Below are 25,464 nucleotides of genomic sequence, written 5' to 3'. Positions count from 1 at the left end.
TTGGTTAACATTCCAAACATGTATAACCAATTAACATGGCCTAGGGGGTTTTCTCTTTATTGGTATTCACTTCAGTAACTTGAATCCACAGATATAAGCAGTATATAACCAGAAAGTTACAAGTAAACACAAATTATACATGCAAATTTCTGTTCACAAAGGTCACATGTGCAGGTACATGAATTAGAAGCGTGCATCTAGGATTATGGCCAAACTTTTAAAAATGCATAAATGTAAAATTACATCTTGAAAATATGAAGAGATGGTCTACACACTTCAAAAATCAAATGTTGCTTATACCAGAGATATATGACAATTACGGGATTCAAGTGACAAGCAGTAAGATCTCAAAAATTAATACTGGTCAAAGAGAACGGGAATATTTTTACATTTCACTGAAAATACGTCGACTACTAGAATACGAAATCTAGCAGGAACTCAGGGAAAAAATTACAAAATCTAAAGCCAATTACTTAATATTTCTTATTACCTAAACAACAGCATGACATTAACAGAAAACTGCACCTGCATTTCAATTGCCAATCTCACGTTAATGAAGTTCTCCAAAAATGAAATGCAACCAAAACGGGTTCAAACTCCAAATGAAAGTCTGCAAGGCTCAGATTAAAACATGGAATGTTTCAGATGAAAGTAATAAAAATACTATTGGTTTTGTTCTTTATTGAATGGAATAAAATGTTGACATTTCTTTGAAACTTGGAACTACTAAATTTCATTTTTCCAAATGGTTCTACATTTTTTTCTTAGTGGTGCAAGTTGTTTTAAGTAGCTCAGGAAGTCAATCTCTCTACAAAGTACTTCTGTCCGTTGCCATTCTGATAAAACAAAAACTATTCATTAACTTAACCATATATGTATTTTTTTTTGCTATAACACTTAACACATGGACATCTATTATTTCTCCACTAAAACAAAAGAGTACAATAGTTTTCTTCTAACTATCAGTATTGTATTTAAAAAAGGTTAACATTAAAAACAAAGAACCATTATTTTCTTTGAAATCATTAAATCTCCTTGCACATCTTAAGTTTCCTTCTTCTGTCTGCGTTCTTCTGCCAATTTATTCAGAAATTTCTATAAAGAAAGAGAATTACAGCCATTAAGTCACCTAAGAGAAACACAGCAAAATGGATTAATTCCAAAATCAAATATCCTATATGCAAGTTTAGGGACTTAAACTATAATTTTGTCAATATTTTCAACAATTAGTTAATCCTCATCAGCACACAAAAACTTTCAGGACATTACAATAAGCCATGGGGAAAAATGGTAAAAGGTAAAAAATGGGTATTTCAAATGTTATAATTAACCCTAATTTTTAGAGATGAGAAAACAAAGACCACAGTCACACTGAACTGACACTACTCAAGAACTATGGGTCTAAATGACATGCATTTTTATTCCTTTTTTTTTTTTTTTCTGAGGGAGAGTTTTGCTCTGTTGCCCAGGCTGGAGTGCAGTGGCGTGATCTCGGCTCACTGCAACCTCCACCTCCCAGGTTCAAGTGATTCTCCTGCCTCAGCCTCCCAAGTAGCTGGGATTACAGGCACTCGCCACCAAGCCCAGCTAATCTTTTTGTACTTTTGGTAGAGACGGGGTTTTCACCGTGTTGGCCAGGCTGGTCTCAAACTCCCGATTTCAGGTGATCTGCCGGTCCCGCCTCCCAAAGTGCTGGGATTACAGGCAAGAGCTATCACATCTGGCCTCAATGCACTACTCATTAAATCACCTGAACAAACATTTTCTTGCAAGGCCAGCAGTAAATATTTTAGACTCATTGAGCCATTCAGTCTTTGTTACAACTACTCAATCCTGCACTCAATTATAAACTAAAACAACTATAGATGACACTTAAATGATTATGGCTGTGGGTTCTAATAAAACCTTACAAAAACAGATGGCTGAGCCACGAATGTAGCTTGCTGATGCCTGCCATTAAACCTGTGACTGCTAGAGTCTCTAGACACGGGAGCTCCATTAAGACACTAATGAAAGTACAAAAGACATACTCAAAAATCTAATCTAAAATGTCCAAAGTTTCTTTCCATCTCATTGGAATTTCAACTTTATATAGTTAATGCAAAATAGTAAGAATTAAAAGCCATTATATCCTTTAAAGAAAAACAACAACAAAAAATCACCCCACAAACATCCAGTTAGGAAAGTATCAATTTACCATTAGCAAGTTACTGTATTGCTTAATAGTTTCTTGATGAAGGTGACAAAGTTTTTTTAAAATAAAAGGAAATAACAGGCCGGGCATGATGACTCACGCCTGTAATCCCAGCACTTTGGGAGGCTGAGGCAGGCGGATCACCTGAGGTCAGGAGTTTGAGAGCAGCCTGGCTAACATGGTGAAACCCCGTTTCTACTAAAAATACAAAAAATTAGCCAGGTGTAGTGGCACACGCCTGTAATCCCAGCTACTCGGGAGCCTGAGGCAGGAGAATTGCTTGAACCCAGGAGGCAGAGGTTGCAGTGAGCTGAGATTGTGCCATTGCACTCCAGCTTGGGCAACAAGAGTGAAATTCTGTCTCAAATAAAAAAATAAAAAAATAAATAAAATATAAGGAAATAATAAAAGGAGCCACAAAAAGCACCTAGCAATCTTTTATATTATTTCCATATTCTTCTCGACAATACATATAGTTTTTGACCCCAAACAGCTTAAAATCAAAGCAGATAAAAATATTTGTACCAGGGCAGGCACTATGGCTCAGGCCTGTAATCCCAGCACTTTGGGAGGCTGAGGTGGGAGGATCATCTGAAGCTGGGAGTTCAAGACCAGCCTGACCAACATGGAGAAACCCCATTTCTACTAAAAATACAAAATTAGCTGGGCATGGTGGCGCATGCCTGTAATCCCAGATACTCAGGAGGCTGAGGCAAGAGAATGGCTTGAACCTGGGAGGTGGGGGTTGGGGTGAGCCAAAATCGCGCCATTGCACTCCAGCCTTGGGTAACAAGAGCAAAACTGTCTCAAAAAAATAAAATAAAATAAAATAATTTGTACTACATTGCTGCTACTATTGCAAATAGCCACAATTCTTTCTTCATATACAGGATGGTAAAAGACATATAGGTGGCAAAGAGCAGTTACATTAAAAAAAAAAAAAAACAACAACAGAAGTGATACACAGCCAAGAACTTGAATTATTTCCAAAATTAAAGATTATATTCATCCATTTAGTCAACAGAGAACATATCTAATGATTGAATAACTATAGTTAACTTATTATAAAGCAGTGTGAAAAACCAAGGTATCTATAATTGACTTGTTTAGCAACTACTTTTAAGTTTTAGTCACTATTTCAATAGGTAGTCCAAAGAGGCTGATAATTTACAAAAACAAATTTCAATATATCTCAATAGGAATTATTCTTTAGTGATGTTGTGGTTTATGTATTTACGCTTTTGATCTTTATATACTTTTGGTCATAAAAATAACTGAAGTGTCATTAATAATGTCAGTATTAAAAATTATTTTAATATGAATGGTCATGCCACTTTTAGTATTCAGACTCCCAGCATCTTCCAAATTAGAGAAAGTATAGCCCAACAACAATTTGAGAATACTTGAATAAGTTTAATTCTACCACAGAATTTGTAATATGGTTAGAAAACACTAAATTGTTACGTAACAAGGGTAAACTATGACAAGAGGTTCAATAGATGTTTTGATAATCCATCAATAAAGAAAGAAAAGGCCAGGCATGGTGGCTCATGCCTGTAATCCCAGCACTTTGGGAGGCTGAGGTGGGCGGATCACCTGAGGTCAGGAGTTCAAGACCAGCCAGTGTAGCCAACATGGTGAAACCCCATTTCTACTAAAAATACAAAAATTAGCTGGGTGTGGTGGTGCATGCCTGTAATCTCAGCTACTTGGGAGGCTGAGGCAGGAGAATTGCTTGAACCCAGGAGGTACAGGTTGCAGTGAGCCAAGATCGCACCACTGCAATCCAACCTGGGCGACAAGAGTGAAAATGTCTTTTAAAAAAAAAAAAAAAAGTAAATAAAAAGTTATCTTCAGGAGAAAGCACTGCACTGAGTCTAGAGAGAACATTATACACATTTTACTTATAGATCCCACTTATTTCCATAACTTGTTAAGTTTTCACAAAAGAACTCTGTTTTACATTCAATCTTACCTTTAATTTCTGATAATGAGGAAGGCTGCTGCAATGAGTATTCTTTGCAACTTCTTCATTTGTATAAAAGAGTGAACACAGCTTACAGTAAAACCCTGTTTTAGGTATCACATAGTCTATACCTAGAAACACAAACATACATTCTTACAAATTAAACTGAAGATTTTATTTAGTATTCACAATTTTACCTGTCAACATAATTTAAATAAACAACATGTTTTTGAGAAGTCCAATACAGCCTAAGATAAAAAAACAAAAACTGAACCATATTTTGCTTTTACCTAATTGATGTTTGAGGTCTCACCTAACTGTATTCTTAAAAAAAAGAATACAGAAAAACAACACAGAAAAGCAAAACAAAAGCATGTGTAATTTGCAAGAAATTTTATGAAAAAAGGGAACACACTATGGAATGACAACAGAAAATAATACAAAATCAGAGACATGCATAAGAGGAAAATATACCAATTAAGATTTATAAATTGTTCCCCATAGAAACAAAGCAAATTTAAAATGCTATCACAGCTTATATAAGACCAACTTTAAAATCTTATTTTAAAACCTAAGAGTTTGTTTTGAGAAGAGCGAGGAAGGTGAAGAACAAAGACTGAAATCTCACCAACAGGTACATTGGGCTGATATGGTCCAATTCTATACTCATCTGGGATTGTATAGTCCTCCTTGTTCTCATCACTTTGACCATCTGCGTTTTCACTTGTATCTTTGTTCGGATCATCAGCGTTCTCAGCAGATTCAGCACCTGGTTCTGTGTTTTCCTCATTTTTAATTCCATTTTCCAACGCTGCTTCGTTCTCTTGATCAAGTTCCTCGATCTTGTCCACCTTAATTTCAACCAAACCATCATCATTTTTGTCACCAGATTTAAATGCCATGCCCGATTTACGAAGTTTCTGAAGTTCCGAATCTTCCTCATCACCAACCTCATCTAGAGTGACAAAACCTTCCATACTCCCTGGAAAACGACGCTGTTAAGAAAGACAAATTTACTCTGCAACAATTATCCTGCAGCATCCCTTCCGTCTGCTTTACTTGAAGGGAAATGGATAGCGTCTTTGCCTTTTTTTTTTTTTTTTTTTTTTGAGACGGAGTCTTGCTCTGTTGCCCAGGCTGGAGTGCAGTGGCGCGATCTCAGCACACTGCAACCTCTGCCTCCTCGGTTCACGCCATTCTCCTGCCTCAGCCTCCCGAGTAGCTGGGACTACAGGCGCGTGCCACCACGCCCGGCTAATTTTTTTTGTAAGTTTAGTAGAGATGGGGTTTCACTGTTAGCCAGGATGGTCTCGATCTCCTGACCTTGTGATAAACCCACCTCGGCCTCCCAAAGTGCTAGGATTACAGGCATGAGCCACCGTGCCCGGCCGCGTGTCTTTATTCATTGGCTCAAAATAGTAACTTCTTCCTTTCTCCCAAAAAATTACTGATAATTTGAAAAATAATTTAGCCTATTTTAAAAACTAAAAAATGGAAGGTCTGCCTCACACAAAGAGCAGAAGTTAAATGAGATAAGAATATTCATATTTTATCTTTTCTGAGACTACAATGCTGCTAGGCAATGTGTAAAAAACTTGATTTGGTAAAAGTTGAGCAATGTCCTTTGTAAGACAGTATACTGCAAATACCTACTCTTTAGAGCAAACACTCAAATAGTGTAACGGCTAAAAAACTAAGCTCTGGGCCAGGCATGGTGGCTCACACCTGTGATTCCAGCACTTTGGGAGACTGAGGTGGGCGGATCACCCTGAGATCTCAGGAGTTCAAGACCAGCCAGGCCAACATGGCGTAATCTCGTTTCTACTAAAAATACAAAAATTAGCCTGGTGTGGTGGTGGACACCTGTAATCCCAGCTACTTGGGAGGCTGAGGCAGCAGAACTTGAACCTGGGAGGTGGAGGCTGCAGTGAGCCGAGATCACGCCACTGCACTCCAGCCTGGGTGACAGGGCAAGACTCCATCTCAAAAAAAAAAAAATTCATGCTCTGAAGAATGACTGCCTAAGTTTACATTTTGGCTGTGTCTTATAAGCAGTATGGGATTATTTAACTTCTCCATACTTCAATTTTCCTCATTTATGGACTGGAGATCACAGTATGAGATGCATATGGTTGTGAGGATTAAATTAATAAATTTAAACTTAGAAAAACGTATGGCATTAAATGCCATAAACATCAGTAATTATTAGCATTTACAAATGTAAACATAATATCAGCTCTAGTTAGAAAAATAAATGAAGTTATTTGACCAAACCATCAAATAAAAACCGAGGTAAATATTGGTTTTGAGTTGAATGTTGCATAAAAGGAACCAATGGAATACGGAATAGGATGGCAAAAATCTCATTTCACTCTACTTTTTTTCTCTTGAGATAGAGTCTCGCTCTTGTCAACCAGGCTGGAGTACAGTGATGTGATCTTGGCTAACTGCAACTTCTGCCTCCCAGATTCAAGCAATTCTCCTGTCTCAGCCTTCCAAATAGCTGCTACAGGTATGTGCCATCACGCCCGGCTAATTTTTGTATTTTTAGTAGAGACGGGATTTCACCATGTTGGTCTTGAACTCCTGGCCTCAAGTGATCTGCGGGCCTCCCAAAGTGCTGGGATTACAGGCGTTAGCCACTGGGCCTGACTGACTCCGACATTTTATGAACCATTTAACATAAAAAGTTTGCCTCAAAGGCATTTTAATGCCCTACTCCTTAAGCTAAGGAGTCAGCTCAATATGGGTCTTTGGTTTACTCTTCTTTATAGCATGTATTTTTATATTTATATTCACTTTGTACGTGGCTTCTAAATAACTTACATGTTCAAATAAAATTGTTTTAAAGGATACTATGATCAGGCCAACATTTCTCAAATAGGAAAAATTATTCAATAATTTTTTAATGAGTGGCAAAAGTTTTAACTATCTTGGGTCAGTTAACTTACTGCAAACTCATGTCCTATATATTTTTTTCAAAGCTCCACTATAAGGCTGCCTACCTATATGCTACCACTACAATACAGAAGCATATATATTTTGAGTCTTTCTCCCTCATTTTTACTAAAAAGTTTCCTCTTTGAGCTGATGTTTTTTGCCAACTATAATAAAATCTCTTATTTAATTCTTTATTGCAGAGTTTAGATTTAAATGTTTATATTCTGGTTCATATCTGATTTATTTTCTGATTTAAATCATATAATTCTCTTTATCTGATCCTGCTTAGGTAAATAACTTGAAATACTGATCTGATCTAATGTTCTATTAAAACAAATCAATATATCTTTCTTTACCTTTTTAAGCTTTTTCTTTGCTGCTGCTGAAGCACTTGCATCTTTTTTCACAGCTTTATCTGAAGGTTCCTTTTTCCCATCAGAAGCCACATCACCTAAATTAGCAAGATCGGTCTCGTCTCCCACTGAACTGCCACTTTCTAGCAGTGCTGCTGCTTCTTCTTCATCTACAAGTAGCTCATCTTCAGATTCAAGAAGCATATTAGGTTCCTGCTCTGTCTGGTCATCCTTTGTGTCTTTCTCACCATCTTCACCGGACTTCTCTTCTTGTTCTTTACCTTCGGTTGAACTTTCAGTCTTCTGGGAACCATCAGTTTTGGATTTCTTATCACTTGGAGATTCTTTGCCATCTGGAGAGTAAGATCTTTTTCTGATATCAAAAGGACACACCACAATTAATTTGTCGTCTGAAAAAGTAAAGTTGAACATACTCACACATATGAAAAACAAAATGAAATTACCGGGATTTATCTTTTTTCAGTAAATCAATGCCTCTGTTTGGAATCTAAAAGACAAAAGTTTTGCAGAATACACAATTATCCAGTGAATTAATAATTGGAGACAATCTCTATAATCAACTCAGCTTATTCAATTCCCGTAACCTTATTTGAGAACCTAAGCTGCCTACAGTCAGACATTCATCATGACCATACCAACAGAGAAGCGGAAAATAAAACATTCTGGTAGCAGAACGCTATTAAAAACTTAAACAGATAAGAGCAATAAAGGTGTCCTTTAGGGAAGACTCGTTTAAAAACTTCTGCCATTAAAGACCAGAAAAAAAGGTTGTTCTTTTTCAATAACTTATTTCAATAGATTTACCTCTTTCAATAAACTTACATTTCAATAATCCTGTATTTTTAGCATACAAAAATGTTTAAAAGAATGTTGTGGCTTTAAATATGTAAAAACAAGCTGTTAAATGATGACAAATCAAATACTACGTACCCTCAGAACCAGTTTTTTATATTTCTCAGACAGGTCAACCTTCACACATCTCCCCTGAAACCAAAGGGCTTTTTTCAAACAATGGTCAACCATGGCCATTGCATCTTCTCTTGTCTCCATCTCAATAAAAGCCTTAAAAAGAAAGAAACGAAACCACAAAGCACATTATATTTTACAAAATTGTATAAAACCTTATTATGTATTCTACCTACTGGTTAGAAAATTTTCATTACATTTTTTCTTTTTTGAGACAGGGTCTCACTGTGTCACCCAGGCTGGAATGCAGTGGCACAATCCTGGCTTGCTGAAGCCTTGATGTACTGGGCCCAAGTGATCCTCCCACCTTAGCCCCCCAGTAGCTAGGTCTACAGGCATGCACCACCAATGCCTGGCTAATTTTTGTATTTTTTGTAGAGATGCGGTTTCGCCATGTTGCCTAGACTGGTCTCAAGCTCCTGGACTCAGGCAATCCTCCTGCTTTGGCTTCACAAAGTGCTGGGATTACAGGTGAAAGCAACCACACCTGGCTAAAAATTTTAATCTTTAGCACAGAGTTAAAAAGTCACTGAATATCAGGGCTGGGTGCAGTGGCTCACACCTGTAATCCCAACACTTTGGGAGGCCAAGGCGGGTGGCTCACCTGAGGTTAGGAATTCCGAGAACAGCCTGACCAGTATGGTGAAACCTCATCTCTACTACAAATGCAAAAATTAGCTGGGCCTGGTGGAGTGTGCCTACTGTAGTCCCAGCTACTTGGAAGGCTGACACAGGAGAATTGCTTGAACCCAGGAGGCGGAGTTTATAGTGAGCCAAGACGGCACCACTGCACTCTAGACTGGGCGACAGAGTGAGACTCCGTCTCAGAAAAAACCAAAAACCAAAAAACCAACCTGTCAGATTTACAAAATCCCCAAGAATCACTGTAGTGCCAAATACTAAACCATCTATATACACTCTTTCTGCAAAAAAGTAATAAGCTGGCTGGGCGCGGTGGCTCAGACTGTAATCCCAGCACTTTGGGAGGCCGAGGCGGGCGGATCACAAGGTCAGGAGATCGAGACCATCCTGTGGATGGTGAAACCCCGTCTCTACTAAAAATATTAAAAAAAAAAAAAAAAAAAAAAAAAAAAATTAGCCAGGCGTGGTGGCGAGCGCCTGTGGTCCCAGCTACTGGGGAGGCTGAGGCAGGAGAATGCCATGAACCCGGGAGGCAGAACTTGCAGTGAGCTGAGATTGCACCACTGCACTCCAGCCGGGGTGACAGAGCGAGACTCCGTCTCAAAAAAAAAAAAAAAAAAAAAGTAATAAGCTTAAGATAATTAAAATAGTGTAACAAAAATAAAAGTCTGGAAGGACACAAACTTGCAATGCTGAATTACAGAAGTGTTTAAAACAAAAAAAGAAAAACAGAAAAGATGTTCTCCTCATCCTTATTTCCTTTTTGAGACAGGGTCTCACTCCACTGCCTATGCTGAAGTACAGTGGCACAATCATAGCCCACTACAACCTTGGACTCCTGGGTTAAGTGTTCCACCTGACCTCAGACTCCCAGAATAACTAAAATTGTACGAGCATGCCACTTTGCCTGGTTAAAAAAATTTTTTTCTGTACAGATGTTGCCTCAATATATTGTCAGGGTGGTCTCAAACTGCTGGGCAACTCCGGCCTCAGCCTCCCAACGTCTAGGGATTTATAGGCATGAGCCAATGCACCCAGCCTAACTCTAAAATTTTTTTTTTTGAGATGGAGTCTTGCTCTGTCACCCAGGATGGAGTGCAGTGGCGCAATCTCGAGTCACTGCAAGCTCCGCCTCCCGGGTTCATGCCATTCTCCTGCCTCAGCCTCCCCAGCAGCTGGGACAACAGGCGCATGCCACCACGCCCAGCTAAATTTTTTGTATTTTTAGTAGAGACGGGGTTTCACTGTGTTAGCCAGGATGATCTCGATCTCCTGACCTCGTGATCTGCCTGCCTCCGCCTCCCAAAGTGCTGGGATTACAGGCGTGAGCCACTGCGACCAGCTAACTCTAATTTTTTTAAATATAAGAAAAAAAAGTATGAAATATTAATTTTTTGAGACCCTGTCTCAAAAAAAAAAAGCAAACAACTAGTCCTCCAGATTTCATCACTAAAAATAGGGATATACTGAAAAAAAAAAAAAAAAAAAAAAAAAATTTTTTTTTTTCTGAGTTGGGAGTCTCGCTCTGCTGCTGCCCAGGCTGGAGTGCAGTGGTGCAATCTCAGCTCATTGCAACCTCCACCCCCTACAATTAAGCAATTCTCCTGCCTCAGCCTCCCAAGTAGCTGGGATTATAGGCACACGCCATCATACCCGGATAATTTTTGTATTTTTAGTAGAGACAGGATTTCATCATGCTGGCCAGGCTGGTCTCGAACTCCTGATCTCAGGTGATTTGCCCGCCTTGGCCTCCCAAAGTGCTGGGATTACAGGTGTGAGGAACCACACCCGGCCCCATATTGAAAAATCTTAAAGGATTTTAATAAATTATCTTCTCTAAAACTTCCTTATGTATATTACCTGACTTTTCATCCTCATCAATATGTAATTCTTTATCTTCCCATAAGGCTCAGCAAGCTTGAGAACAGCACTATCAGAATAGCCAGAATGGGGCAAATTGCTGAGATGTATCACACGTCCAAGCTCTTGCTTTTGATCAAACTTCTGATCTGGCTTTCCTTCAGGTTTCTTTAATAAATAACAATAATAAAAGGACAAATGTGCAGTAATTATTAGTTAACAGTTAAAAACATCCTAGTCTTTACCAATTGTTTTATTTTTATAGAGACGAGGTCTTGCTATGTTGCCCAGGCTTGCCTCGAACTCCTGGGCCTCCCAAGGTGCTGGGATTACAGGCGTGAGCCACCACACCTGGCCTTAGCAATAATTTTAAATAACCAAAGTTAATAAATACTATAATGATTTGTTAAACTGATATACAACTTGAAAAAATAAACATTACCTTTATTCTTTTATACTTCTGGGATAAATGAACTCTCACTGGCTTGCCAAATACTAACGCTGGTGTGGTTGTGTAATAATCCACTGCAGCCTGAGCATCCTCTGTGGTTGCCATTTCAATAAATGCCTGAAATTATACAAAAAGTTATTTCTCTGTTTTTTCCAATCAGCTTTCTCACATTGAACTAAAGATTTTTTTTCCTAAAAAATAACAATGCCCCAAATCTTTCCAGATATATTTAATCATTAAGTAGAAAATACTTTCAAGAATTAAAATACAAAACAAAAAACAGGCCAGGTCCAGTAGCTCACGCCTGTAATCCCAACACTTCGGGAGGCCGAGGCAGGCAGATCACGAGGTTGAAAGATCGAGACCATCCTGGCCAACCAACATGGTGAAACCCCGTCTCTACTAAAAATACAAAAATTAGCTGGGCGTAATGGTGGACGCCTGTAGTCCCAGCTACTTGGAGGAGGCTGAGGCGGGAGAATGGCTTGAACCTGGGAGGTGGAGGCTGCAGTGAACCTCACTGCACTCCAGCCCAGGTGACAGAGTGACACTCAAAAACAAAACAAAACAAAAACAAACAAAAAATGTTGGCCGGGTGTAATGGCCGACGTCTGTAATCCCAGCACTTTGGGAGGCCAAGGTGGGTGGATAACCTGAGGTCAGGAGTTCGAGACCAGCCTGGCCAACATGGTGAAACCCCATCTCTACTAAAAATACAAAAATTAGCCGAGCATGATAGTGGGTGGCTGTAATCCCAGCTACTTGGGAGGCTGAGGTAGGAGAATCGCTTGAACACAGGAGGCGGAAGTTGCAGTGAGCTGAGATCGCGCCACTGCACTCCAGCCTGGGTGACAGAGCAAGACTCCGTCTCCCAAAACAAAGAAACAAAAAAACCCCAAAAAACAATGTTGCCAGTTTGCTATTTTATTACAAAGGCCACCTCAGATTAATCTTCTACTGCATTACTTTATCATTTACTATGCCAATTGGACTAAAAATAATGACTTGAAACCATCATTTTGGTATAGATTTGAAATGGCTTTCCACAGAATTTTCCTTTTACAACTTTTATAGTAGTATAATGACAATTACTACCGAAGGATCATAATTTATAGTTACTAATAATCCATTAGTACTCTATTATATTCATCAACTACTGGCCTTTTCCTCTACTACATTCTGCATTTGATAAAATTACCTTGAGTTTTATTTTTCTAATACAAAATCATTTAATTCTTGCAGAACATATATTAGTGGCATGAATAAATGAATAATACCATTATTTCAATTCATACCTCATTAATTTTATTTAGAATCAGATGATTTGAGATGACTCCAAATGGTTCTACCAGCTGTAATAGCTGGTATCTCAAGTTTTTCCCTCGTTGAAAATCCATGATGTGAACAACTCTGCTAGTTTCCTATCCATTAGGGGGAAAAAACCAAGCAATTAAGTCTCTTTAAAGCAATATGAAACCAATTATGCATTAGGACTTTTTATAATCTATAATTAACCAGGAGAGTGTAAGTAAAACAACTCATAACATTCTAGAGAATTTTAAAACTACACATCAAACATCACTGGGTAAGTTCTTTCTGACCATAACCAAATGGTTAAACTACTTCAAAGTGTCAAAACATACTCTGCAGTGATTTTTAAATTAAATATTGTACGCATAACTGGACAGCAAAGTTTCCAAGATGCTGAATCAAGGTGAGCTCACTGGACTATGGGCATACAAAATTTAAAGTTTTAACTGTTATCAAAGCTTATAAAAACGTGATTGTTTTCAAATTATAGCAATGTTCCCATGAGGACCACGATACATACTCAACTAATAAGGATTTAGGTCAAATCATATTCCCGAAGATCGTAAATACAGTAAAAGCAAAAGCTTCATTACTGACCACTCTGCCTTTCTGCATGTGTCTAGGTCCTTGCAGGTTTCCATTTCCAGCACCTTTATGGGAAGAGAAAGTTTTCAGTCTTGTAATCACTATAATTGCTTAAAAAAGCAATTTTACTGAAAAATGTGCATCTTCCAAACACAAATGAAAAGCTCTTACAAATATATGATTACCATCACTTTTCATGCAATGTTTTTTCTGTGTAATATTTGAATGAGCCTTCCTTCACCTATAATCATTGCCTTTAATTTTCAGAATGGGGACGGGTGTGGTGACTCACGCCTGTAATCCCAGCACTTTGGGAGGCGGAGGTGAGCAGATCATTTGAGGCCAGGTGTTTGAGACCAGCCTGGGCAACACGGCGAAACCCCTGCCTCTACCAAAAATACAAAAATTAGCCAGGTGTGGTGGCACATGCTTGTAATCCCAGTTACTCAGGAGAGGCTGAAGCATGAGAATCGCTTTAACCCGGGAGGCAGAGGTTGCAGTGAGCAGAGATTGCACCATTACACTCTAGCCTGAGTGACAGAGTGAGATTCTGTCTAAAACAAATAAGTAAAATTTGCGGCCTGGCACAGTGGCTCACGCCTGCAATCCTAGCACTTTGGAGGCTGAGGCGGGTAGACCACCTGAGGCCAAGAGTTCGAAACTAGTCTGGCCAATGTGGTGAAACCCCGTCTCTACTAAAAATACGAAAATTAGCTGGGCGTGGTGGTGGGCACCTGTAATCCCAGCTACTCGGTAGGCTGAAGCAGGAGAATTGCTTGCACCCAGGAGGCGGAGGTTGCAGTGAGTCGAGATCGCGCCATTGCACTCCAGCCTGGGCGATAAGAGCGAAACCCCGTCTCAAATAAATAAATAAAAAGAAAAATTTTCAGTAAGGGCTCTGTAGGGAAAAGTAACATGAATTTTATATAATTACCCAGATTTCCTCTTGGTCCAACTGCTGGTCCCCCAAGATGAAACGAGGGAGGTGGAGGTCCCAGAATTCCTGGTGCTGGATTTGTAGACTGCTGCAACATGAATGGATCACCCCTAGTAAAGTAAAGACATAAAATATAAATCATAATAAAGGGGTCCATAGGAAAGAATTAAGATTTAATGTTAAAGCACCCCAATATATGACCACAACCACTTCAATCTTTCAGGGTATCTGTGAAGTAACTAGGTCAAAGTCTACATTAACAATAAAAATACAAATTACTACATAATATATGTTCTAAAAATTGTTAACCAACGTGAGTTTTATCAAAGTCTCATTTTCAGTAAAGAAATTCTGAAAATACTTTATGAAATGTTGAAAGTTAAACCTGAATTCCTTACATTGATCTCCTTTACAAATGGTAGCTTAAAAAATTTAACTTACATTGTGTGTCCTGTATCATTGTCAGGATTCCATTCTGGGTAGCTTTAAAAAGACCAGAAAATTAACTTTAAAATAAAACTGTCCTTTTCACAAAACAGCCTTGTTTGGCCTCTAAAGTAGAGATCATTTATTAGTAAAGTTATCTGAGAGTCTAAGTGTTAGAAACACAGTTTTAAAGCATTTCCTATAGATATTTCAAAAGAAAAATTTCAGAACTTCAAAATAATCCACGAAAATAAACTTGTTTTGTATTGCTTACAAATGCAGATAATGTTGAAATTAAGTTTTTCCTCTATTTGTTAAATTGTAAGGAGGAAGTGCTGCACAAAGAATTAGAAATGTGGGTTACATAGAAACAAGAACAGAGCACAGATTTTCCTTCTCCAGTATTAATACCAAGAGCATAGTTGAGTTGTGACATTAGAAAGAAAGAATGGCCCCAACAGAGTTAGGCATATGTGAAAATTCCAACTCCAGTGAACAATGGGCACTGTGTGCTGCTTAAGCAGGGAGTTTCTTTAGGAATTCCATTTCAAGGTAGCAGCCTGAACTCAAAACCAAAGATCTCAAAAGCAAAAAAAAAAAAAAAAAAAAATACATCACCAAGGATTTTGCTGGACAACGAATTAGAATCTTTTAATAACCTACCCTCTTTTCCGTATCTTTTACATTTTTAGAGCATGTATTATTAAAAATGCTACTGTTTAATCCACTCTACATATCAAATACTATCTTTCACTATGTCTAGTAAAAACCACCAATTTGTATAATGACCAATATGTATGTATCCTAGAAATGTTAAATAACAAAATATCATTACTGCATCTAATATTCAATATGAAATTTCCAGATCTAAACATTTTACTTGCAAATAGTATTGTCCATACAATACCACTATGTGATATTAACATTGTGGATATTACAAGTAAATGATGAACTCCCAAAAACCAATAATGGCTGATTCTGATTCACGATAAGGATGTTTTAAAGGTATTTCAAACTCCTACATTTCAAGAAGAAGCTGGCATCGACGACTGTGACTTGCTCCATTGATATGTTGACTCCACTCCTGCAGCAAAGTAAATTAGTAGAATTAACAAAAATAAAGCTAAAATATTTTCATCTGAACCATTCAAACTCTAGGATATTAATGTTTATGCAGTATCATAGGCTGTACAAACACCTGCCCATTCACTAAATCACATTGATTTAATTTAAAACCATTTCTCTGAATCCTTGAGACTTGATCCTGCCCTCAAATACGCTATGCACATTCTTGGAAAAACTGGATTAACTTGTCAACATACTTAAGATATTTGACAGGGAAAAGATATAGAGTTAATAAAGATCAAGAGTAGTAACTAACCTTGAGATCAGCAAGGCTTATTAATTTTTACTGTGGACCAAACTGAAATATTCATTGTATGCTACTTTAATAGCACTCTGAATAAAACATCCATGTTTATATCTACTTTTCTAGAAACTATATACTATAAATGTGAACAATTAGTTAAAATAGAATCTTTTAGGCCGAGCACAGTGGCTCATGCCTATAATCCCAACACTTTGGGAGACTGAGGTGGATGCATCACTTTGAGACCAGGAGTTTGAAACCAGCCTAGCCAACATGGCGAAACCCCATCTCTACAAAAAATAGAAAATTTAGCCAGGCGTGGTGGCACACGCCTGTAGTCCCAGCTACTTGGAAGGCTGAGGCAGCAGAATCTCTTGAACCCAGGAGGTGGAGATTCCAGTGAGCTGAGATTGTGCCACCGCACTCCAGCCTGGGTGACAAAGACTCCGTCTCAAACAAAACAAAACAAAACAAAACAAAACCAAAAACTTTAATCACATCCAGCTTTTGATGATGTTCCAGGTTTACTACCTACTAAATACATAGTGAATGAAAAATGCACCATGATTAGCATTACCATAAAATGCTAAAATGATTCAACAGGAATGGCTTTTCTAGAAAACGAATCCCATTTATCAAAATATTAAGCTCCCTTTGTATTTCCCCAAAATAAGCAAATTTAAGGAATGCCTCTTTCCAAATTTAGGGAGGGAAACATGACATTCTATCACTATTCACTCTTTCATGGTTTAGTTTAAATTGAAGAAGTAACTCTTATTTTATTCAAATAAATTTCTTTAGGAAAAAAATGCAGATATAAATGAGTTAACTTTTTAGGCAATGTAAGAAAGAGAAGTTACAAAACGTGGGCTCTGCTATTAGACTGCCTAGGTTCACTCCCAAATTACAAAGATGTGAATCTTTGGTCCGTGTTATTTAAATTCACGGGGACAATAGTCTCATAGGGTTGTTGTGAAAAGCAAATGAGTCAATAAAGGTAAACTGCTTATCAGACCCTTGCCAGGCACATGGAATGTGCAAAAAAAAGAACTATTATTACACTGATTATAAAGCAGTTTTGTTTTACATTCCTGCTTTACAACTATTATTGATGTTTCACAAACTCCCACAAATTGAGGTAATTTCTCTAACACCCACACTACCCAATACAATTGTATTTGGAATATAAAACATGGTCAGGCGATGTGTTTTTAAAGGGGGATGTCTCACTGACAGCTGAACTAAATTAGAGCAAGGTACCAAATTACAAGATAACATGCTTTCAAAAAGCTGCGGATTGGTATTTTATAAGTGGGATCAAAAAAAAGAAAAAAAAAAAAAAACACTGGTTTATATTTACCTGACGACAGTTTAGGTACATTCCTATGCTCTACTAAAATTATCTAAAATCCTGTGAAAGGCCAGGTGCGGTGGCTCAGGCCTGCAGTCCCAGCACTTTGGGAGGCCAAGGTGGGAGGATCAACTGAAGTCAGGAGTTGGAGACCAGCCTGGCCAACATGGTGAAACCCTGTCTTTATTAAAAATACAAAAATTAGCCGGGCATGGTGGCAGGTGCCTGTAATTACAGCTACTTGGGAGGCTAAGGCAGGAGAATAGTTTGAACCTGGGAGGCAGAGGTTGCAGTGAGCCAAGATCACACCACTGCACTCCAGTCTGGGCGAGAGTGAAACTGTCTCAAGAAAAAATAAATAAATAAAAATAAAATCCTGTGAACTAAAATGGAACTCATCCAAATAGAATGGTACCTTCCTTAAAATGTTGGAAGCTATAAACTACTATTTCCAGGTCTCTCAAAGCTAGATTATCTTTTTAAAATAATGGCTAATAGCTAACGAACTCAAGATCTCTCCAGCTGGCTCTCTAATCATCAGCTATTTGGGATATCTAAAGTTTCAACTGGAAAGTAATGGACCACTGCCTTCTTGGGGACCAGTTTTAAAATGGCTTGTAAGGGCCGGGCACAGTGGCTCACGCATACGATCCCAGCACTCTGGGAGGCCAAAGCAGGCAGATTACTTGAGCCCAGGAGTTTGAGACCAGCCTGGGCAACATAGTGAAACCCGATCTCTATCAAGAAAAAAACGCCAGATGTGGTGGTGGTACATGCCTCACTTGAGCCTGGGTGGTAGAGAGTGTAATGAGCTGCGATCACGTAAGTGCACTTCAGCGTGGGCTACAAAGCGAGAGACCCTTTCTCGAAAATATAAAACAAAATAAAATAAAATAAAATAAAAATGGCTGTAAGCCAGAGGAGCCACAGGTAAGTTCACAAAATTTAGAAGCCTTGGCTGGGCGTGGTGGTTTATACCTGTAATTCCACCACTTTGGGAGGCCGGGGCAGGCGGATCACCTGAGGTCAGGAGTTAGAGACCAGCCTGGCTAACATGGTGAAACCTGTCTCTACTAAAAATACAAAAAAATTAGCTGGGCATGGTGATGTACGCCTGTAATCCCAGCTACCCGGGATGCTGAGGCAGGAGAATTGCTTGAACCTGAAAGGCGGAGGATGCAGTGAGCCAAGATCACACCACTGTACTCCAGCCTGGGACACAGAGCAAGACACCTTCTCAAAAAAAAAAAAAAGGATTAATTAAACAAATACCAATTAATGACTTATAATTAATTCTCTGAACTAAAAATATTCAGATTTTACTTAAAATATCCTTAAGTTGTGGGAGAGGAATAAATGTTATCCTACTACGCATGCTTCTATTTCATAGGAGCTAGAAAGGGTACGTAGCTGAACAGAAATTATATCCAATCCTCCACGCTCTTTAAAGGTTCAAACTTAGGAGAAAAGTGTGTCTGGTCTTTCAAAGCGATAAAAGGAAGGCCAAGATCAAAAAAATCAATGACATACCTCCCAAACTCACCCATCACTAATCTGTACTACTGATCTATTACTGGTTGGTTTACGGTGAGGACTAAGTGAGAGTTTTATAAAAATCTATATCCTTGGACTCTACACTGAGGTAACTCCTGCAAAATCAGATTAATAAAGGATTTGTGCACTTTTTAAATTCAGACATTTCTGTAGGAAAACTACATTCACCTTGATGTATCTAAGATACCTTATAGAAAAAAAAAAAAGAATTTGGGAAGCACTTACAGAACGGCAGAAAAAAGTATAACTTAATATAAACTCAAGTGACAAGACAGCCAAAGTGCTGTAGTGGGTAATTTTCTTTAAGTGAAAAGAAGCTGAGAAAGCTTGAGATTGCATAGAAAAGCAATCTGATGACTGGGCGCGATGGCTCATGCCTGTAATCCCAGGACTCTGGGAGGCCAAGGCAGTGAATCACCTGAGGTTGGGAGTTCAAGACCAGCCTGACCAACATGGAGAAACCCTGGCTCTAAAAATACAAAATCAGCCGGGAGTGGTGGCGCATGCCTGTAATCCCAGCTACTCGGAAGGCTGAGGCAGGAGAACTGCTTGAACCTGGGAGGCGGAGGTTGCGGTGAGCCGAGATCGCGCCATTGCACTCATTCCAGCCTGGGCAACAAAAGTGAAACTCCGTCTCAAAAAAAGAGAAAAAAAGAAAAGAGAAGAAAAGAAATTTGATGATCTAAAATGACCTATAAAGAAATAGAAGCAACACCATCACTTTAAGTCACCTAAAAATAATGACACTCCATGACAAATTATTTTCAAGTGAAGTTTCCTACTTCACAGTAAGAATTTTTGATCATGTAGACTATTTAACAAAATGTTACTAACAATACCACTAAGTAAAAAGAACAGATTTTCCAAGTTATGCAGCAATACCAGAGAGCAGGATTAAATGTTTAAAAATTTTTCATTATCTACTTCCATCACAGAAATTTTCTCTAAGGTCATTTCTATAGCGGTTATAGAGGGTCCACTGCTAAAGTGAGTATTTAAATATTTTTTCAATATAATGCATATACGTAAAAAACATAGTAAAGCAACTAGAAAACTAGAAATTCAGATAATCCATGTGTTTAAACTTCTTAAAGTTGGTCCAATTTACACATTTAAACCACAGAATTAAACAAAAGGCCTCTAAAATAGTTCTCAAATGCACTCAGTATTTTGACAGAATACCAAAACTAGCTAGGACCTAAGCATTTTTACAGGCTAAAAGTACCTCTTGCACTAGGGTAGTGTACCTTACTCTTGAATCCATAGTTTCATCAAAATATGTAAAAACTGCTCTTTCGTTAATTTAGATCCATTTAAGTTATTAGCCTTCTTCAGGAACTAGAAAGTAGCAAAATTTGGAGGAAAAAAGCATAATCATACATAAAAACAAACTTTTCTCTAAGTCCTCTCATGGTTCCATTGTGTTCCTTTATGATGTCCCAACAGCTTAATGACTCCAGTAGCGAAGATTTTTTAAGTCCCTTCACATCACTCTCATTTGAGACACCGTAACTATCTATTTTCCTCAGAATTTAGAGACCCTTTCTGAGAATATTGGTCATATTGACATTTCTGCTATTATTTCCTTATGAACAGGCAAGAAATAACGTAGAAAAAATTGGAGTCACCAATGTTTAATGGACCTTTTCATTCTATGAATTCACACGGGACCTAAAATTTAAAGTTTAGTGCTCATCAGAAACTAAAATGAATTCCATGATATATTTAGTAGAGCCAACAAATTTAGGAAAAGGTAACACCCAAAACATATACCCATTAAAATTTGCTGGCTTTTGTGAGTTTGGGGTTGTATTTCTTAATGAAAATACATCTTCTTAAATGTTCAAATAAATCTAAATTTAGCATTTATGTTAATTTACTTTGGTACAGATTAAAGATTAAAAGACAAAAATACTGAGATCCAAACACAAGGAAAGGGAGTGATTGGTAATACTCTTTAACAGAATATTAAAAACAATGGTATGATTTAGTCTACTAAAAAAAAAAATCCATACTCATTTACTAAAAAATGCTTATCAAAGGATTAGCTATGAAAAGAAAATGACCCTTCCAGATGTTACTGTAAAGAAAAACCCTGTAACAGTAACCATCAAATCAATTTCATGGCAGCAACTTGTTCCAGTTAAGTAGAGCACATCAGGAAAAAATGGACGGTCACAGATTATAGATCAAGCTAGTGGGGTGCTATAACAATGACTTTAAGTCAACTGCACCATATATTGGGGGAAAAAAAGTCAGAATGAGTAACACCGAAAAAGTTGAAAGAGAAAGGACAACATATTTAAAAGGGCATTTTGAAAAAGTTCCCATTTTGCCAGATGTGATAATTAAAGCAAAGGAGAATTAGATTTTCTTTTCAAATGACTACTTCAGAAGTCTAAGCCTAACTCAGAAAAAGAATTTGTTTATGAGGAACACAGAGCAGGATACTGTAGTAGTTGATTTGTCCAAGTCTCTGAAGGGATAGATGTAATATGGGATAATAAAAAGTGAGTTTTGAAGTATGTTTAAGAAAGTTGTGGAAAAGGAGAAAAAAAATGATGAAAAATTTCAGTCATAGTATGAGAGTTTGTGTTAAAGGGAAATTAAAAAAGGAAGAATGAACTAATCTAAAATATGAAACATACTGAAACAAACACCAGGGCTCTACATTAACTCTTTCCCTGTAGCCACAGATAAGGAAAAAAAGAGAATTGTTCAAGAATACATCTTTACTACATACAAATCAGCAATCAAGACAGATGGAGAGCTGAAATCTAGCATCCTGAATGGCAGAGCACATTGACTGCAAAAAAAATACTTAAAACAATTCAACAAAGCAGACAAAAAAAACCTGCTTAAATATATGATTAAGAAGAACATATTGATGCCAAAAACCAACAAGATAATCTCAGTGGATGACAGCTTTGTGGCCAGAAGTAATCTAGGTAGAATATATTAATGTAAAGCCCTGGTTTAAAATGCTCAAAAACAATTACCTTCCAAATAAAGTGTTCTCAAAAGTTTAAAAATGCTTGATCAACTCAATGTCATCAGACTACAGAATTAGAGTCAAAGATATAGGTAAATAGGCACTACAATGTAAAAGAAATTAGAAGCATCTGTTGAGTTAACTCACCTTATTAGAATGAACTGGCAAATCACATATAGAGCACAGATGGGGATAACCCTTCGGTAAGAGTCCATGGAAGTCTTCAATATTGCTACTTGGAGGAGCGCCTCTCTTTTTCTCAAAGAGAGATCTCTCTTGTAAGGGGCCAGGACCACGTCCCATTCTCTCATACTCACTGTCAAATTTATGATAGTTATGCGAGGTCTCACCAAAAAAAGAATCATCCCTACACCTTTCTCCATCTCTTAATCTGTCATCTTCATAATCCATTCTGTCATAATAACCAGATTCTTGAGAACGACTTCCATGGTCATAATCAAGCACTGGGTTGAGACTAGGACCACGATCATCAAAACTATCTCTTCTAAAGTGCCTTTTTTCTTCCCAATCATCCCTAGGTACTCTGTATGGTGGCTCCCGTGTAGCAGATCTGCCATCTCTACCATAACTCAAGGTAGGGCCTTCTTCAGTTCTCCTCCTTTTAAGCTGTAGAAGGATTTGGGGCAAATTCTCAGGAGTAATCTTGTCCTCTGGATAACGACTCAGTTCATCTAAGTCTCTAGCAGACAGACCAAAGCTGGCCAAAATGTTACTGGCCTGGTCTGCATCTCCACGGTGTTGAGAAGATAAAGGGAGTGGACCTCTACTTCCAATGTTAAATATAGACTGCAAATTATGGGAAGAAGTACTAGCAGAAGACAGTGCACTATGAGCTCCTTGTTGATTCAATGAAGAACTCATTCCAAGATTCATTAAACTAGCAAGGCGTGCAGTACCCTGGTTCATCCTTCCAAGAGATGCTGGCATACTTAAAGACTGGGTAGCAGCAGCAAGAAGGCCTATTCCTGCCGCAGACAGGTCACGCCCATGACCCTGTGAGTCCCTACTGAGAGATGACTGCTGGAATGACTTGGACATTGTAGAACTAGCTCTTGTCTATTTTATAGATTAAAAAAAATTTTTTTTAAAGACGGCCAAAAAGAAAGCTCAAACTAGAAAGCTAGGTTAACTTTGCTTCAAAAAATGGTAACGCCAAGAAAAAGGATCAATAAGGACTGCAGAATCTTCTTCAAGCTGAGAACCAGCAGACAACTCTGTAGAAAAATAAGCAATTTTAGTCATAAATCCCTTTAAGCAGATGCCGTTTTTTTAAGAAAAAAAAACTTATGCATCATGTTGATTAAAAAAAAAACATTTAAGATCTCAAACTTACAAGAAATTTATTACATATCTTAAACAGATTCCTGATGTATGCAGAGCCTGCATATAGATATTTAAAAAGTAGTATTTCATGCTAAAGCTTAACTATTAAAGGGACTTTCATACTGAGTTTAAAAACATGTAAATTGAAAGGTTAGATGTCTGAGTACATCAAAATTTCAGTAAAAATATAGATGGGTTTCTTCTTTTAGAAGAATAAAAATACACCCTATAGTATGATGCTTAAGTTCCAGGAGAAGACTAAAAACAAAAAAATCAAGGTCAGCAAGTCAAAGATGAATCAGTTGTACTGTGCTTTGGAAAATGAGACCTATTATCACTAACAGAAAGAACAAAGTAAAATCACAAGTAAATGAAGCTTAGGTTTCAAGTACCTAATATAAGATATAAGACCAAACATAATAGCTGAGACCTTTATACAGCAAAATCAATTTGAGGTGAAGATAGATGTGAATAAGAAAAATAAGTCATTTCCTATAGTTTTAAGGATTGCTGCCCAAATTTAAGTTATACACTAATTGCCTTCTTACTGACCATCCTACATCAGGCAGTGTTTACTTCATATCTAGTCTTTTAAAGTAAGGAGAACTAACTCTGGTCAGTACAGGAATAGGAACCCTCCCAAGAAAAAAACTAGGTACAGGAAATACAGGTGATTTAAAGAAGGGAACTCCCCAAATTAGCATCCATCAGTACTCATTTAACACTCAGGGCTACAGCATATCTAGAGCACAAAACAGGTAAAAATGAAAATGAGATCTTGGTTACACAGTTTCCTGTAAACTTTTCACAAGAATGGCCCAAATCACCTGGTAAATTTATGTTCTGATTATGATCCCCCAAGACGTGTTTCCAGATGAAATTGTTTTCTTTCTTAAATCATTATTGTTGTACCTCAGAAACTGTCACATAAGAATTTCCAAATCATTTATATCATGATTGTCATAAAATATTAGTTGAAAGATATACATAACATCTTCAGTGAAACAATTTTATAATCACAACTACATACAGAGGTAAATCTGAAGTTGTTTGGTACAGAATTCTATGAGGCATTGCTTAAATTTTCTATTTTTTGATCACCAATACACTCAGCACTGGTAGCTTAATATGTTAAACTTTAACAGTAAAACCAGACAATATCCAGTAGTTACAAGTCTATTACAGGACCAATTTCACCAATGATGGATTAAAGCAAGGATACAATGGACAAATACAGTGGCAAAGGAAGTATAAAAAAAGTTGCAGGCAAGAAAGATTTAGACTAGATTTTTAAAAATAGATATAATCAAGTTTTAAAAGACAGAAATGCTGTAAGAGGTGGCTGGAGTTACAGGAAGATGTTTTTGCACACCAAGAAAGATGAATTTGAGAAAATACACCAAAGAAACTATTACTAGTTCTAGACAAGATCCACTATGTAAACTACTTAAGCTTTAAGATTAATAAAGACGAGAATAAGTGGACTTCTTTGGATGAAAGTTTCTTTGATATGTCTTATAAATGCCACACAGAATGGCGGCTGAGATGCTATGTAAATGGTGGTGGACCCTCTAAATTTTCACACATATTTCTAAAAATCAAATCCTTTAGAGGGTTTTTCAAAATAAAAATGTTGAAGTATCAGGGTTATTAATTGCAGCTTTGCCCTTCATGTTGTAGCCAAAGCTTTGTATTACTGAAAAGTCAGTCTTTTGAATTATTTTTTCCCTAAGAGAAATTATATAATGGTATTAAAATTGTTTAAAATTTTTAAAACGGCCATATTTTAAGGAAATGTGATTGTTAAGACTACAGAGCTCTGAATTACATTTTTTGGTAGCTCATAGGAAAACAGTGGATCTACAAAAGGAAAAAGTTAAGAGAAGCAAAGGTAAAGGATAACCTTAAGACAAACAGAAAATGGATGTCAGAAAAACTCAGAAAAGGGTCAAGACAAACAATGTAAATCCCATGACAACGTGTAATTCTGTAACAACCACCTTAGTAGTTTTAAGATACTCAGTTTCAATGTAAAATACAGCTCCATCAAGGATATTAGGGTAAAATTAGTGAAAAGCAACTTAAGTTAGATTTTGGATTAAACCACAAACCAAATTCTTAAAAATGGTTTTATTAGAACAAAGTTGGGAGAAACCAGATGTGGCAGCATTGCTGAAAAAGCATTTATTAAAACAGTTCCTC

General features: G+C 37.4%; 1 protein-coding gene across 6 annotated transcripts in view; it reads right to left on the bottom strand.

Annotated features, from left to right (window-relative positions):
* Positions 1-25,464, bottom strand: part of MATR3 (matrin 3) — a 40,004-nt gene continuing 14,540 nt past the window's right edge. For 2 of the 6 annotated variants that reach the window (XM_054488857.2, XM_054488856.2), the window contains exons 2-15: positions 22,066-23,153; positions 15,675-15,736; positions 14,668-14,709; positions 14,224-14,336; positions 13,302-13,354; positions 12,689-12,814; positions 11,385-11,510; positions 10,943-11,110; positions 8,405-8,536; positions 7,918-7,961; positions 7,457-7,826; positions 4,789-5,155; positions 4,170-4,291; positions 1-1,095 (exon numbers count right to left, since the gene is read on the bottom strand). In XM_054488857.2, coding sequence (XP_054344832.1) covers positions 1,045-1,095; positions 4,170-4,291; positions 4,789-5,155; positions 7,457-7,826; positions 7,918-7,961; positions 8,405-8,536; positions 10,943-11,110; positions 11,385-11,510; positions 12,689-12,814; positions 13,302-13,354; positions 14,224-14,336; positions 14,668-14,709; positions 15,675-15,736; positions 22,066-22,977 — 2,688 coding nt within the window. In that variant the 5' untranslated portion in view covers positions 22,978-23,153 and the 3' untranslated portion in view covers positions 1-1,044. The remainder of the gene's footprint in view (positions 1,096-4,169; positions 4,292-4,788; positions 5,156-7,456; positions 7,827-7,917; positions 7,962-8,404; positions 8,537-10,942; positions 11,111-11,384; positions 11,511-12,688; positions 12,815-13,301; positions 13,355-14,223; positions 14,337-14,667; positions 14,710-15,674; positions 15,737-22,065; positions 23,154-25,464) is intronic. The other 4 variants (XM_054488862.2, XM_054488864.2, XM_054488865.2 and 1 more) reach the window with 4 other exon arrangements.

Source organism: Pongo pygmaeus, chromosome 4 (assembly GCF_028885625.2).
Source record: "Pongo pygmaeus isolate AG05252 chromosome 4, NHGRI_mPonPyg2-v2.0_pri, whole genome shotgun sequence".
NCBI classification, from domain to species: domain Eukaryota; kingdom Metazoa; phylum Chordata; class Mammalia; order Primates; family Hominidae; genus Pongo; species Pongo pygmaeus.
Note: the sequence above shows the minus strand (reverse complement) of the source record. Positions and strands in the feature narration are given on the sequence as shown.